General features: G+C 31.6%; 1 protein-coding gene across 1 annotated transcript in view; it reads right to left on the reverse strand.

Moving 5' to 3' along the window:
• Positions 1-2,379: 2,379 nt before the first annotated feature.
• Positions 2,380-13,276, reverse strand: part of LOC115891346 (glucose dehydrogenase [FAD, quinone]-like) — a 25,775-nt gene continuing 14,878 nt past the window's right edge. The window contains exons 7-10 of the mRNA XM_030911794.1: positions 8,401-8,595; positions 7,775-8,108; positions 5,377-5,499; positions 2,380-2,400 (exon numbers count right to left, since the gene is read on the reverse strand). Of these exons, the coding sequence (XP_030767654.1) occupies positions 2,380-2,400; positions 5,377-5,499; positions 7,775-8,108; positions 8,401-8,595 (673 nt within the window). The remainder of the gene's footprint in view (positions 2,401-5,376; positions 5,500-7,774; positions 8,109-8,400; positions 8,596-13,276) is intronic.

A 13,276-nucleotide genomic window follows, 5' to 3' on the forward strand; every position in this document is an offset into this window, starting at 1 on the left:
AAGATTTGAAAATACATTTAATGTTGACTTAGAAAATGAACTAGTGGGACACCTTAAGGATTTGAATAATCGTTTTTTACCAGTCAACAAAAAGGAATTTTTAAAGTTAGCATATGATCTCGCTGAGCATTTCAAATTACAGCATCAATTTAGTAAAACAAAAAAGACAGCAGGAAATAAATTTTATCGTGGGTTTATAAACCGGCATCCAGAATTTTCGTTGCGTTCTGCCCAATCAAGCCTTCAGAGAGCGCAAGGATTTAATAAACAACAAGTGTAGGCCTTTTTTGAGAAGCTGGAGAACCTGATGAAGAAATATTCCTTTTCCCCAAGTAGGATTTTTAACTGCGATGAAACCGGCGTGTCTGTGGTACATTCTAGCGCACTAAAAGTTTTGTCATTAAAGGGAAAAAACAGGTCAGCAAACTAACATCTGGTGAAAGAGGGAAAAATATAACAGTAATGCTTTGTATAAATGCTGCAGGAGACCAATTTATACCACCTTGTTTTCTAAGGAAAGAATGGATGTTAAACTTACGAAAGATGCACCGATTGGAAGCATTTTTGTCGCTCATCCAAGTGGATGGATAACCGTCCCAAGGATTTTTAAAATGGTTAAATGCATTCGTGGATCGAGTTAATCCGACTGAGGAAAACCCAATTCTTTAATATTGGACGGCCATAGCACACATAAGGATCTGCAAGTTATTTTTTATGCAAAAAGAACACCACGTTCACATGCTAAGTTTGCCCCCTCACACGACACACAAACTGCAGCCTTTGGACAGAGCTATTATGAAACCGTTTAAAGGTGCATTTAATGCAGCATGTGAGGTCTGGATGAGCAAATACGGAAGACTAGGCTTAAAAATAACTGTTCAAGAAATCAGTGGTTTAGTTGGAAGCGCATTTTCAAAAATTTGTAGAATGGAATTGGCACAATCTGCATTTCAATGTACAGGGATATATCCCTTAAACAAAAATATCTTTACAGAACTAGATTTTCTTCCTGCTTCAAACCCTACGAAAATATTAGAAGCCGACAACCAAGAGAACCACGAACCAAAAAATCAGTCACTAACCCCTTCTACTAGCTTAAACTCCGGATCTCTAAACCAGTCTTCATTTGACAAAATAGTTCCCTCCGTTTCTACAAGTAAATCAACGGAACTTAATGAAAAACACAAAATCAATACCAAATCTGAAAAGTTTCTGTCTGTTAAACGAAAGCTAATAGACGAAGCTGAAGAAAAGAAAACAGACGAACAGGCTTCTAACAAAACCGAGTGCATCATTTGCAGTGAAACTTTTGAGGAGGACTGGGTCCAATGTTCAAGATGTGATGGGTGGGCTCATGTAGAGTGTGCTGATAATGATAATATCAATGCGCAATGAAAATCATATATAATATATATGAATATATTACTTTGTTTGTGACCATTGCATACAATAACTTATTAAGAAGTATGAATTCGTAAGAGTAGTATTATTTCTTGTAATCTGTCCGTTTATCTGTTCTAATGAAAGCTTTGTAAATTTATTTATCTGGTTTAATATTCAAAATATATATTGTCCGGTACTGGGAACAGTTTTTTTTACAAAGTGATTATTACAATACTGCCGTAAATTTAAAATTTCACTGTCTATATGAATTCATATCGGTTTAAATTTACTACCATATATTAATTAGGTTTTCTTCCATCAATGGCAGTCTAAATTTTTGTAATAGAATGTATTTTCAAAAAAATAGAAGGGAAAGAGCTTAGGCGTCCGGCACTGGGGCAATCTCCCCTACTGCACTGAGAGAAAAAACGTTGTAAAATCAAAAATAATGCTAATGAATCAAATAAAATCAAACATGTTTTGGCCTCATTAATGGTAATAATTGAATTAATAAGATATCTATTGATTTTATGCATATACTCGTACATATAAAACATACATGATCATTGTCATTATTAGTGGTATATCAGATTTAGAATAAAAATGCTGCCTATTTGATTTAAAGAAATATACATTTGTTTATTAGTGTTTTCCTTTTGTTTTTCAAATACATTCCTTTTATTTCAAGCTTTTCTCTTTATATTTTCAAATGCAATACTTAATGATTTATTAATATATCACTTTGTTTACAGCTTGAGTTGATTTTAATCGAATAGGATCAGTACTAACAATTTAAATGAAATAAATATCAAATTTATTAGGAAAATAACTTTATTTCGGAATTAATCTTTTGGTGATAAGTAGGTAAATACAATTGTATTGAATGTCTTCCAAAATAAAAAAAAATAGATATAAGGGTATCCTGGTGAATTTTGTCTAGCGACAACTGGTTTTTGTAATGTCCTGGAATTGATCTGTCTTAGATTCCTTCAAAGGTCAGATTCCTTCAAAGAGAATCTAAAAAAGAAAGCAACGTTTAGTTAAATATATGATATACTTTTCTCCATCTTAAAACTGGAGTTAACCTGAAACAGAAATTTTTCTATACAGGGTATACAGGATTTGCAGGTTTTCTGAATCGTATAATTGCAAAAAACAGTATTTTTTAGGTTTGGTTTGGCCATTATAGATGAGAAAACCGTGGCTATGTTGAATTTAAAAAGTGGGGGTTCTTAAATTTCTTGAAAGACTCGAAAGTCAATCACTCATTCTTTTGCGAAAAAGTATTGCAGTTGGGTAATACATTAAATTTTCCACCCTGTACAAATTTCTGTTCTGTACAGGATGAGTCAACGATAGAGTAAAGTCCATTATCTCAATAATAGTTTGGAGGTTTACAAATAAATGTTAAATACAAAAGTTATAGGGATGGTTAAGATACACGTTTTAAATTATTGTAGAATATACTGGGTGCTTCATAAAGTAAAAAAAAGTAACGAAGGTTGGAAAAAATATATTTTTTATTTATTTATTAATATCTCTGATATTATGGAAATATATTTACTCATATATAATATATTATGTAAAGTGGTCCAAAAGGAAGCCAAAAATGCAATAATATACAGGGTGTTCCATTTAAAAAAAAACATACCGATCCACTTACACATTTTTGAGCCACCCTAGAGAAATTGAAATATTTTCCTGAAATACATCCTCGTACATACTTTAGGTTTGGACTTAAACAAAATTGTGAAGTTTATTATTCTAGGAGCTACAGATGCCCGACGCACTACTGCTGGACCCTGTATATTATAAAAAAAATATTATTAGATAAAAAGGTTATATAATTTTACGTAAAATAAAATAAAAAATAGGGCGTTGCATTTAAAAAAATGTTATATCCGCAAGACTTTTTTGAAGCACTTTGTATATTCTACAATAATTTTAAAATGTGTATCTTAACCCTCCCTATAACTTTTATATTTAACATTTTTTGTAAATCTCAAAACAAAGGAGAAATGACCTTACTCTATCGTTGACTCACCCTGTACATTCTGTAATGTTCATCAATATATTTTTTTACCTTTTATACTGGTACGAGCTGTAGTACGTTCCACCTTTTTAACAATTTTGCTAGCTTGACTTCGTATTCCTCTACATCTGAATTCTCATCATCTAGTAAAATATTACTTTGCAAATTTGAATTGTTGAATTCGTCCAGCGTTAAATTCAAAATCACAATGCGCAATGAAAATCATTTCGGCCGGCGTCGTTTTCATCACTCTTCAAGAAAACATTTGGCCGCCATAATGCTACTGAAATAATATTAACGTTTGATCATTCTAAACAACTACTTAAACAACACATTACCTGTAAACGATACAATTCTCCTTTTTGTCACTAACAACTGTCATATACAATAAATATCATTGTACTATTCAAAATAATGGAACGCGACAAAAAATCATACAACAACGTGTAGCTGATCGGGCTTATCCTGTCAATACTGCCAAACACCATCTCTCGATGTCCACCTCAAATGCATGACTTTCTATTGGCAAATATTAATCACGTGGGCAAAGCCCAACAGAAATGTTAGCAATTCTTGTAGAAATAAAATACTCTCGTGCTTAAAATAAATTTATTATAAGGATGTCTTATTGTAATAAATAGATAAGCGACACTTTTCAAAAATAACAAGGCAATGCCAGTTTATTTTAAACGTGGTTCTTTTGAAACATATAGAGTAATAATTACTTTAAAAGGACTAAATATTAGATATCCAATAAAACAGTATTCACTTTATTTCGAATGCTTTAATTTTTATTATGTATATAAAACAATATTATATTATCAGCAATCGTTTATAAAACAAATAATTAGGTAAATCGAATTCCATAGAACGGGTTAATTATTTTAACGTGATTTATTGTGCATCTTACAATGCATTTTTTTATCTGAGTGTGAAGAAGAAACCAACTTGACACCAACGCAAGAGCCCTAACAGTCACATCCAACAACTGGTGAAACGTGTCAACCACTCATTCCAGAACAGGCCAAACCAGTAGAATCCAAAACGCCTTTAATCGGCGAAGACAACAGCCGACCAAGAAGACAATGCCGTCCACATAGATACCTAGAAGACTTTAGAGTTCCACCCCAACTAGGAGGGAGGAATGTGTTGTACATTGGCAACACTGCAGGAAAACAAAAAAGAAGAAAAGCGTCAAGAAGTGAGTGTGATATAGACTTATCTCGTGTCATCGCATAATGTTTTATTATTGTAATTAGTTGCATAAAAAGTTTATACTGTACATACGTAAGAGTAAATAAAGAGTGAAGCCGGCTTTTCCTTCATTTGAGTCTTAACAGTTGCATACTTAGCGAATCACACTGTATACTTGGAGGGACTTTGCAAGAGCGTCCATAGAAAAAATTCTAATTTTTTGGGACTAAAACGATATTTATTAATTTATAAAGAGTTTTTTGCTCCGTATTCATCTTTAATATACAATTTTGTGTTGTTTGTATTTTTCAAGTATCTTTTTATACCCCAAAAACGACTTACTCTTAGCACGTATTAATAAAAATATGTGTTAAATAACCAATCTACCGATTTCTACCGATATCTGACGAAGCTATTTACCGAAAATGAAATTTTGGTAATGGCATCACTGACTTGGACTGTGTCAATCCGCCTTTACGAAACATTCATTTAAAATTTCTTTCTTAGAATGGGTTTAAGAATAACCCCCTTAAATATTAGAACAGTGCTAATACTATTTCTACCAACCATTACATCCATCACAGACACCATTTTTTACACCTTTCTTTTTTTAATTTGTGACAAGCAAAAAATGTAATAAAAACAATTTCTTTAATAATTTAAATATAATATTTATTTTATCACAATTTTCCGTAATGTTTTTTAATTATATCTGAGGCTTTCTCAGCTATCATGATTATGGGCGCTGAGGGATGTCCAGTATTCACCTCAGGCATCGAACTACTGCAAATAACTCTCAGTTTGGAAATGCCGTGCACTTGTAGATTAGTGTTTATCACTGATACTGATGGATCTGATCCCATTCTGGCGGTAGATGATGGATGATAGACCTACGAGTATATTAATTCTAAATAAGTAATGTGTATCTCAGGCACTGGTCTCCAATAAACGCTGTAGGGCCGCATACAGCGTCACGCTATACGCAGCGTTTACAGGGTTGTTCACATGTTGTTCACCACATACGACACGGAGTATTGTAGCTAAACGATTAGATTTTTACAAATTGTAAGTTTTGGGTTCGTTGAAGGACTATTAAAGCTACAATTTAAAAATATTTTCACAAGATACAGAGTGTCCCAAATAAGTAAAAAATATTATACTTGTATTTTTTTAAATAGAACAATTTTGGATTCTACGATTGAAATAAAGATAAATTTGATTAAGTTCACACTTAAACCTTACCGTTTTTGAAATATTTTCAATTTTATGAAATTGCAGAAAAAAATTTAAGGCTTTATTTCTCCAAGGGTATAAAAGTTTTTAATACTAAATATTTACTGAAGATTATTTATTGGTCATATATTGTGGTGCAATAATAAAAATTTTACGACCTAATACAGAGTGTCCAAAATTTTTTATTAAATAATTACTAGCTTTAAACGGCAGTAACTTGTTTAATTTAAATGGAACATCCTATATATTTTACGTGAATCAGATACATAATGTAATTGTCTATCAAATTGTATTGTTCCATTTTTTACCCATCTCTTCAAGTTTTCATAGAAAATGCATTTTCTTATAGTTTAGACATCATTTATCACTATGCCCATGGAACATTTTAGCTTATTTTTAAAGATGTAACAAATTTTCAAAGGGTACATATACTAATATTGTTGATATAGTTCGCTTATTTAATTAAAAAATAAAAAAAAACTGTTTAAATATTTTTTGTTAAAGAGGACCAATTAATATGATCCCAGTATTCAAACTACATTAATTGACTGTTTACGTTGTAGTAATAATTGTTCCAAATACTAAAAAACTGAATTTTGTGTGTGTATTACACAGTGTGGTAAAAAGTAACACCTTATAAATTTTATTTCATTTATTGACGAATGCTTATTTATAAAAACAGAGACATTCATTTTCATAACTTATTATTATATTGATTTCTGAGCCAAATCCACATTTATTTAGAATAATTTATTAATTAAAACAATTTAAAAGTATGTAATTAACTAATTTTTGGTGTTTTTAGTAGGAAATAATGGTGGTATATTTAATTGGTATACTCTTTTACAAAGATTTAAATAGTTTTTTTGTATGCCAATGGGCATGCAATATTTACCACCTGTACATTTTGTACATATTATGGTGCTATAAAAAAATCTGAAATGTCAATATTCCATGGGTATAGTGATAAATGAGGTCTAAATTATAACAAAATGCAATTTCTACGAAAACTTGAAGAGATGGGTAAAAAATGGTATAATACAATTTGATAGACAATTACATTATGCATCTGATTCACGTAAAATATATAGGGTGTTCCATTTAAATGAAACAAGTTATTGCCGTTTAAAGCTAGTAATTATTTAATATAAATTTTTGGACACTCTGTATAAGGTAGTAAAATTTTTATTATTGCAACACAATATCTGATCAATAAATAATCTTCAGTAAATATTGAGTATTAAAAACTTTGATACCCTAGGAGAAGTAAAGCCTTAAAATTTTTACTGCAATTTCATAAAATTGAAAATATTTCAAAACGGCAAGGTTTAAGTGTGATAAACCTTAATAAAATTTACCTTTATTTCAATCGTAGAATCCAAAAATAGAATAATATACAGGGTGTTCCATTTAAAAAATACAACTATAATATTTTTTACTTATTTGGGACACTCTGTATCTTTGTAAAATATTTTTAAATTGTAGCTCTAACAGACCTTCAACAAACCCAAAACTTACAATTTGTAAAAATCTAATCGTTTAGCTACAATACTCCGTGTCGTATGTGGTGAACAACCCTGTATATGCTACAGTGTAAAATGGATACATGCGGTCTCGCTTTCATGTTGAACGCGGCGTTCAACAGCTGGACGTGGCTTCAAGATGTTGACGGCTGCGTCATTATTCATTTTTGAGCATTTGTAGCGTACGGACGTCGCGTAAATACCATGCGCCATGAGTAAATTCAACAAAGAAAAAAAACGAATTGTTTATTGAATTAGTAAAGGGCAACATGCCAATATTTGATGCTAGTGATAAGAACTACAAAAACAACATTGTGAAACATAAATGCTGGAAGGAAATAAGTAGAATACGATATTAAAAGTTAAGCAAAAAGGCGCAAATAAAAAAAATAATCAAAAGAAATCTTACCGTAGTACTCATATGTCTTATGGCACACTGCCACCAACCCTTACTAAATTTCTTAAATGTTTCACAATTTGGATAGTCAAATGCCACCACTTGTGCTCCGTGCTTCCTAAATGCCTCGGTATTGTTCAAGTTCACAATAAATTTCACTGCCTGGTACAACTTTTCGATATCCTCTTCTTCAGCCAAGTAGTTAGGATCGATCAAGGGCACATCCAAGGGACTGTTGGATTGAAGTTTCACCGTACCACGTGATTTCGGATGCATCAATATCGTCAACATTATCAAGTCACTTGTAGTGTTGATTTTTATAGCAGCCAAGTATTCATCGTTAAGGCTATCGATAAAAATATTTTAAATATCATAACAAAATAAAGACAAAAAATAATTTACATTTCAAATCAATGAGTGCAGCGGAAACGAAAAAATTGACCAGATAGATACGGATACTTTCGAACAATGTCGGTTTAGTAGATATGTGATATCATAACGATTAAAATATTCAACAAAGTTAAGTTTTTTTTTGGAGAGGAAGAAGAAACCATAGAGCACGTGCTGTGCTACTGGAACACCGCAACCGGTATATGTAGACTATTTCTCTAAAATTATAAAACATAAAAATACTATACCTGCTGTATATCGAAGCCCTCTCTGTTAGATTTTGCGGAACTGTCACAAGATATTCAATATCCGGCCGTTTTTTAGTATCTTTGTCGATATTTGTAAAAGCAATACTGTCGAATAATGAAATAAAGGGTCGCTGATTTCTTCTATACCTCATTAAAAGTTCTCTTAAAGTGTCATTGTAAAAAATGACGTTGGTCCTAAAAATAGAAAACGTATTTAGAAATGCTGAGTATTTTATCAATGAAACAGTTGGTTTTGTTAGGATAAATATGAAAAATAAAAGTTATTTTTCAGCTAGATGCTACTAAAGGCGCGTTTACACGAGTCAAGTGAATAGATTATCACTTGAATTCAAATGGCTTGAAAGCATATTCGGAGTTTACACATTTCATATCAAAAAGCTTCTGGTAGTTGATTCAAAATGGCCTGATAGGTCCTGCGATTTAACTCCTCTGGACTTTTTTATCTGAAAAATTAAAACACCCGATATCTATCTAATGGAAGATCCATTGGGACGGGAGAAGAATTGCAGGAGGCTACTAGACAAGCTTTTAGACTTATTACACTAGTTCACCTAATAAATAGCTGCTAACTCTGCGCGCAAAAGATGTTTATTGTGTATTCTACAAGGAGGTGCACAGTTTGAACATCTTTGAATATTTTTTTTAGAAAACTATATTCGTCACTCAAAAAATACGTTTTTCACTTTGGTTTATTGTATCGATTTTAATTGTAATTAGTAACATTATGTCCATAGATTCCCAAGTAGCATTTTCACGACTTGCGACCACATGTTTACTAAACACAACGTTGGATTAGTTACTCCACAACTATTTATCTCCCCTTACCTTGATGTAACATAAAATAAACTTTAAACGTTTTTTTTTTATAACGTTTGGCCACCCCCCGGACGTTGGACTAGTACTACAGCAAAGTACAAGCTTCTGCGACGTCGAAAAAACGTTGTCTCTTGTAACCTTTTTGCTTAAGTGATCTTTAGGTGATTCAGACAACGTAGTTACAACGTTGGACAATATTGAGTTTTCCGACGTCAGTCTCAGGACCTATTCCAACGTTCAAACGTCGTCTGTTTTACTAATTCCAACGTTGTTTAGATTTCCTTATTCTTAGTTGGTAGGACGTCGAGTCACTACCTTTTTGTAACTGTATGGAACCATAACCTTAAATCTTAAATTTTCACTTCTTTATTCTGTTCAGTCAGATTAGTGCCAGTTTTTTTTATAAAAACTTAATTAAATGGAACATAAGAAAGGTACATATAAACTAAATTTAAATATACATCGACATATATTACCGATAGTTTATCCACTCCCTCGTTTATTTAGACTATAGAGGGCGGCACAAGCTAGACTCTAGGATGACTAAATTAGGCAATCTTGCGACTAGTATACATATACGTATTACTTTTTACAAATATACTCAGGGTTCCCTATTTAACCCGGTGTGCAATTTCTGTGCCGTAAGAAAAAGACAACATAACCCAGCTCCATATTAAAACTGCATAAGTCTATTTCACCCGGATATGGATTGAACTGCGATAGCGCCAAACTCCGATTGATTGTTGTTTTAGTTCTGTTTGGATCACTTTTTATTTGTGCGTAAAAGGAGTGATTTGTTTAGTTTATTGTTTTCTAAATCTATTTTTGATATTTTTCCAACCCCATGATAATGTGTTATAAATAATAAAAATATAAAAAATTGAAGGTTAGGTGAAATGTCAGTCAACCACTACATCGACCAATGAAAACCTCTTCAGGTGAGGCATGCTCAGTTAAATGAATATCCGGGTGAAATAGACTTATGCAGAATCCACATTAATTTTTCACTGTTTGGGCTTCACTTTTTTGGAGATTAGGCTGAGTATATTTGTAAAAGTAATACGTATATGCTAGTATACTACCTGTTAAAACTGAACTGCGACTTTATTAATCCAGTATGCGACTACTCGAACTACTCCATCTTAATCTCCAAACAACAAAGTGAAAGCCGCCATGTTGTTGTATAAGAAAATGTTTCGTTCCTAAAATAGCAATTCCTGCTTTTGAATACATTAACTTGAAATATTTGACCCTAAAAAAATACTGCGGAACAATTTTTGACTGGTGAGTAAATTATTCTCTTTATTTTACTAAAAAAAAAAAATTCAAGAACATTTTTAAAACTTCTTTTAATTTTAAGGCCCATTAGTATTTTTTCAAAGTAGAAATAATACATTTATCAATAAAGTTGCTGCGTTTAACTTTTTGCCTTGGGTAACGAGTTACAGAGTCTGTTAAAGTGTTTCAATAATTATGATCTTCAAAACATCCTCCACACTTAAATACTTTTGTTTTGTTTTCCTTCACTGCCATCTGACATATATCTCTAACTAAATCATAAAAATAATATTTTTACTATAATTATCCCAATTTAGGATAAAACGCGACTTAGAAGCCATATTAGTTTTGTATTTCTATGAATTAGGATTTTAAACAACTGTAACAATAGATCTTGTATTTTCAAATAAAACACTGGATTTCCCTCATAACTTCTTTATTACATTTTAGTACTTAAGATTACGACACAAACATGTATATCAAAGTGAAAGCGCACGGTACCGATTGACTGCTGCGGACGCCTCACTCCCAATCTTATCTCCCGAAACATTCTATCGCCTCTGTCATAAAAACCATGCATTTTGAATAATACAATCTGACATAATACATAAAACCATAATTTGTTAATCATAACAATACACTATATAAACAAGGTACTCATAAAATCATAACACTCGGCCATCCTACTTTCCGGTCGTCCTCGACTTCCCTCTATTGCTTCTGAAAAGATAAATAAAAAAATAAAAAAAAAGAAAAAAAAAAAATATTTTAAGCTCATGCCCAAGTATGACGTCTTTTAATTTCATTTCCTTTAAGTTTTATGCCTCGCATTAGAGCCTTTAATTATTTTAAGCTTTCATGTCGCATTAGAGCCTTTAATTTATTTTAAGTTCCATGCCCTACTAGAGCCTTCATTTGTTTTAAGCCTTTATGTCTCTACTAGAGCCTTAATTCTATCTTAAGCCTTTATGCCCTACTAGAGCCTTTATTTCCATTTCCTAAGCCTTTATGTCTGCATTAGAGCCTTTAAGCTTCCATGTCTACTAGAGCCTTTAATCCACCATTCTTAAGCCTTTATGCCTCGCATTGAGCCTTTATTTATTTTAAGTCTTTATGCTCGCATTAGAGCTTCACTTATTTTTAAGCTTTTATGCCCTAATTGTATTTTATTTATTTTAAGCTCATGTCTGCACTAGAGCCTTTCATTTGTTTTAAGCTCTTTTATACCGTACTTAGAGCCTTTTATTTATTTAAGTCTTATGCTCAGCTTTAGAGCTTATTTATTTTGCTTTATGCCTCGCATCAGAGCTTTATTTGTTTTAAGTTTTATGCTCGCATTAGAGCTTTACTTATTTTATGCCTTTTATGCTCAAGCTTTAGAGCTTTATTTATCTTTTAAGTTTTTACAAAAAATAAAAAAAAAAAATTATTTTAACTTTTTACAGTGCTCGCATTAGAGCTCCACTAATTTTTAAGTTTCATGCCCTCTGCATTAGACCTTTACTTATTTTTAAGTTTTAAAACAAAATTAACATAAAAAAATATATTTTCTTAAGTTTTATGCCCGCATTAGAGCCTTATTTATTATTTTATAAAAAAAAAAAAAAAAAAAATCTATTTTTAGAATTTTATACCGCATTAGAGCCCCCATTTATCTTGTCTTTTATGCTCGATTAGAGCTCTACTTACTTTAGGTTTTATGCTCGAATTAGAGCCCCCACTTAGGCCTTTTATGCCTGCATTAGAGCTCTACTTATTCTTAGGTTTTATGCTCGCATTAGAGCCCCCACTTATTTTAGGTTTTATGCTCGCATTAGAGCCTACTTTTTGGTTTTATGCTCGCATTAGGGCCTCCACTTACTTTGAAATTTTATGCTCCGCATTAGAGCCTCTAATTTTATTTTGTGGTTTTATTCTGCATTAGAGCTCTACTTATTTTAGGTTTTATGCTCGCATTACTAGAGCTCTGTAATTTGCATTTTAGGTTTTATGCTCGCATTAGAGCCTTATTTTAGGTTTTATGCCGCATTAGAGCCTTATTTATTATTTTTGGTTTTATGCTCGCATTAGAGCTTTACTAATTTTGCTCTTATGCTCGCATTAGAGCCCCATTTATTTTAGGTTTTATGTCTCGCATTAGAGCTCTACTTCTTTTTAGGTTTTATGCTCGCATTAGAGCTCTACTTATTTTAGGTTTTATGCTCGAATTAGAGCTCTACTTATTTTAGATTTTATGCTCGCATTAGAGCTCTAATTATTTTTAGGTTTTATTTTTTTTTTTTTTTTTTTTGTTTATTATTTTTAGGTTTTAGGCTTCATAAACTGCACACCTTTGTTGTGTTTTATATTCAAAAATAAATCTCATAAGGTCATCTTAACAAAGACCAGAATCTAATCCTTAATAAAATAATTAATAACCAAATTTCAAACTATAGCAACTGACAATACATGCTTTATACTGGCTGCTAAGTATTTGCTTATATTAACACCATCTCAACATTTATTCCTGATCTACTTCTAAATTTTGATTTTTTATTTTATTTTGGTTGTAAGTAAGAATGAAAATAAGTAAAGTGGGGAAAACCTAATCCACTTTTAAATTGTTGTATTAAGAGTAAATTCTAACTTTAAAAGAACGTTCATGCTTCATCCTGACCTTACTAGCATCGTTGCAAATGGATGTCCCTTTTTATGGTTCTAAGGAATTGAATGTTGAAACATACAAAACTTTAAGCAATACGTAACTGAACGAAGTACACAG

The sequence above is a fragment of the Sitophilus oryzae genome, unplaced genomic scaffold (assembly GCF_002938485.1).
Source record: "Sitophilus oryzae breed Bouriz unplaced genomic scaffold, Soryzae_2.0 scaffold_98_pilon_pilon, whole genome shotgun sequence".
NCBI classification, from domain to species: Eukaryota; Metazoa; Arthropoda; class Insecta; order Coleoptera; family Curculionidae; genus Sitophilus; species Sitophilus oryzae.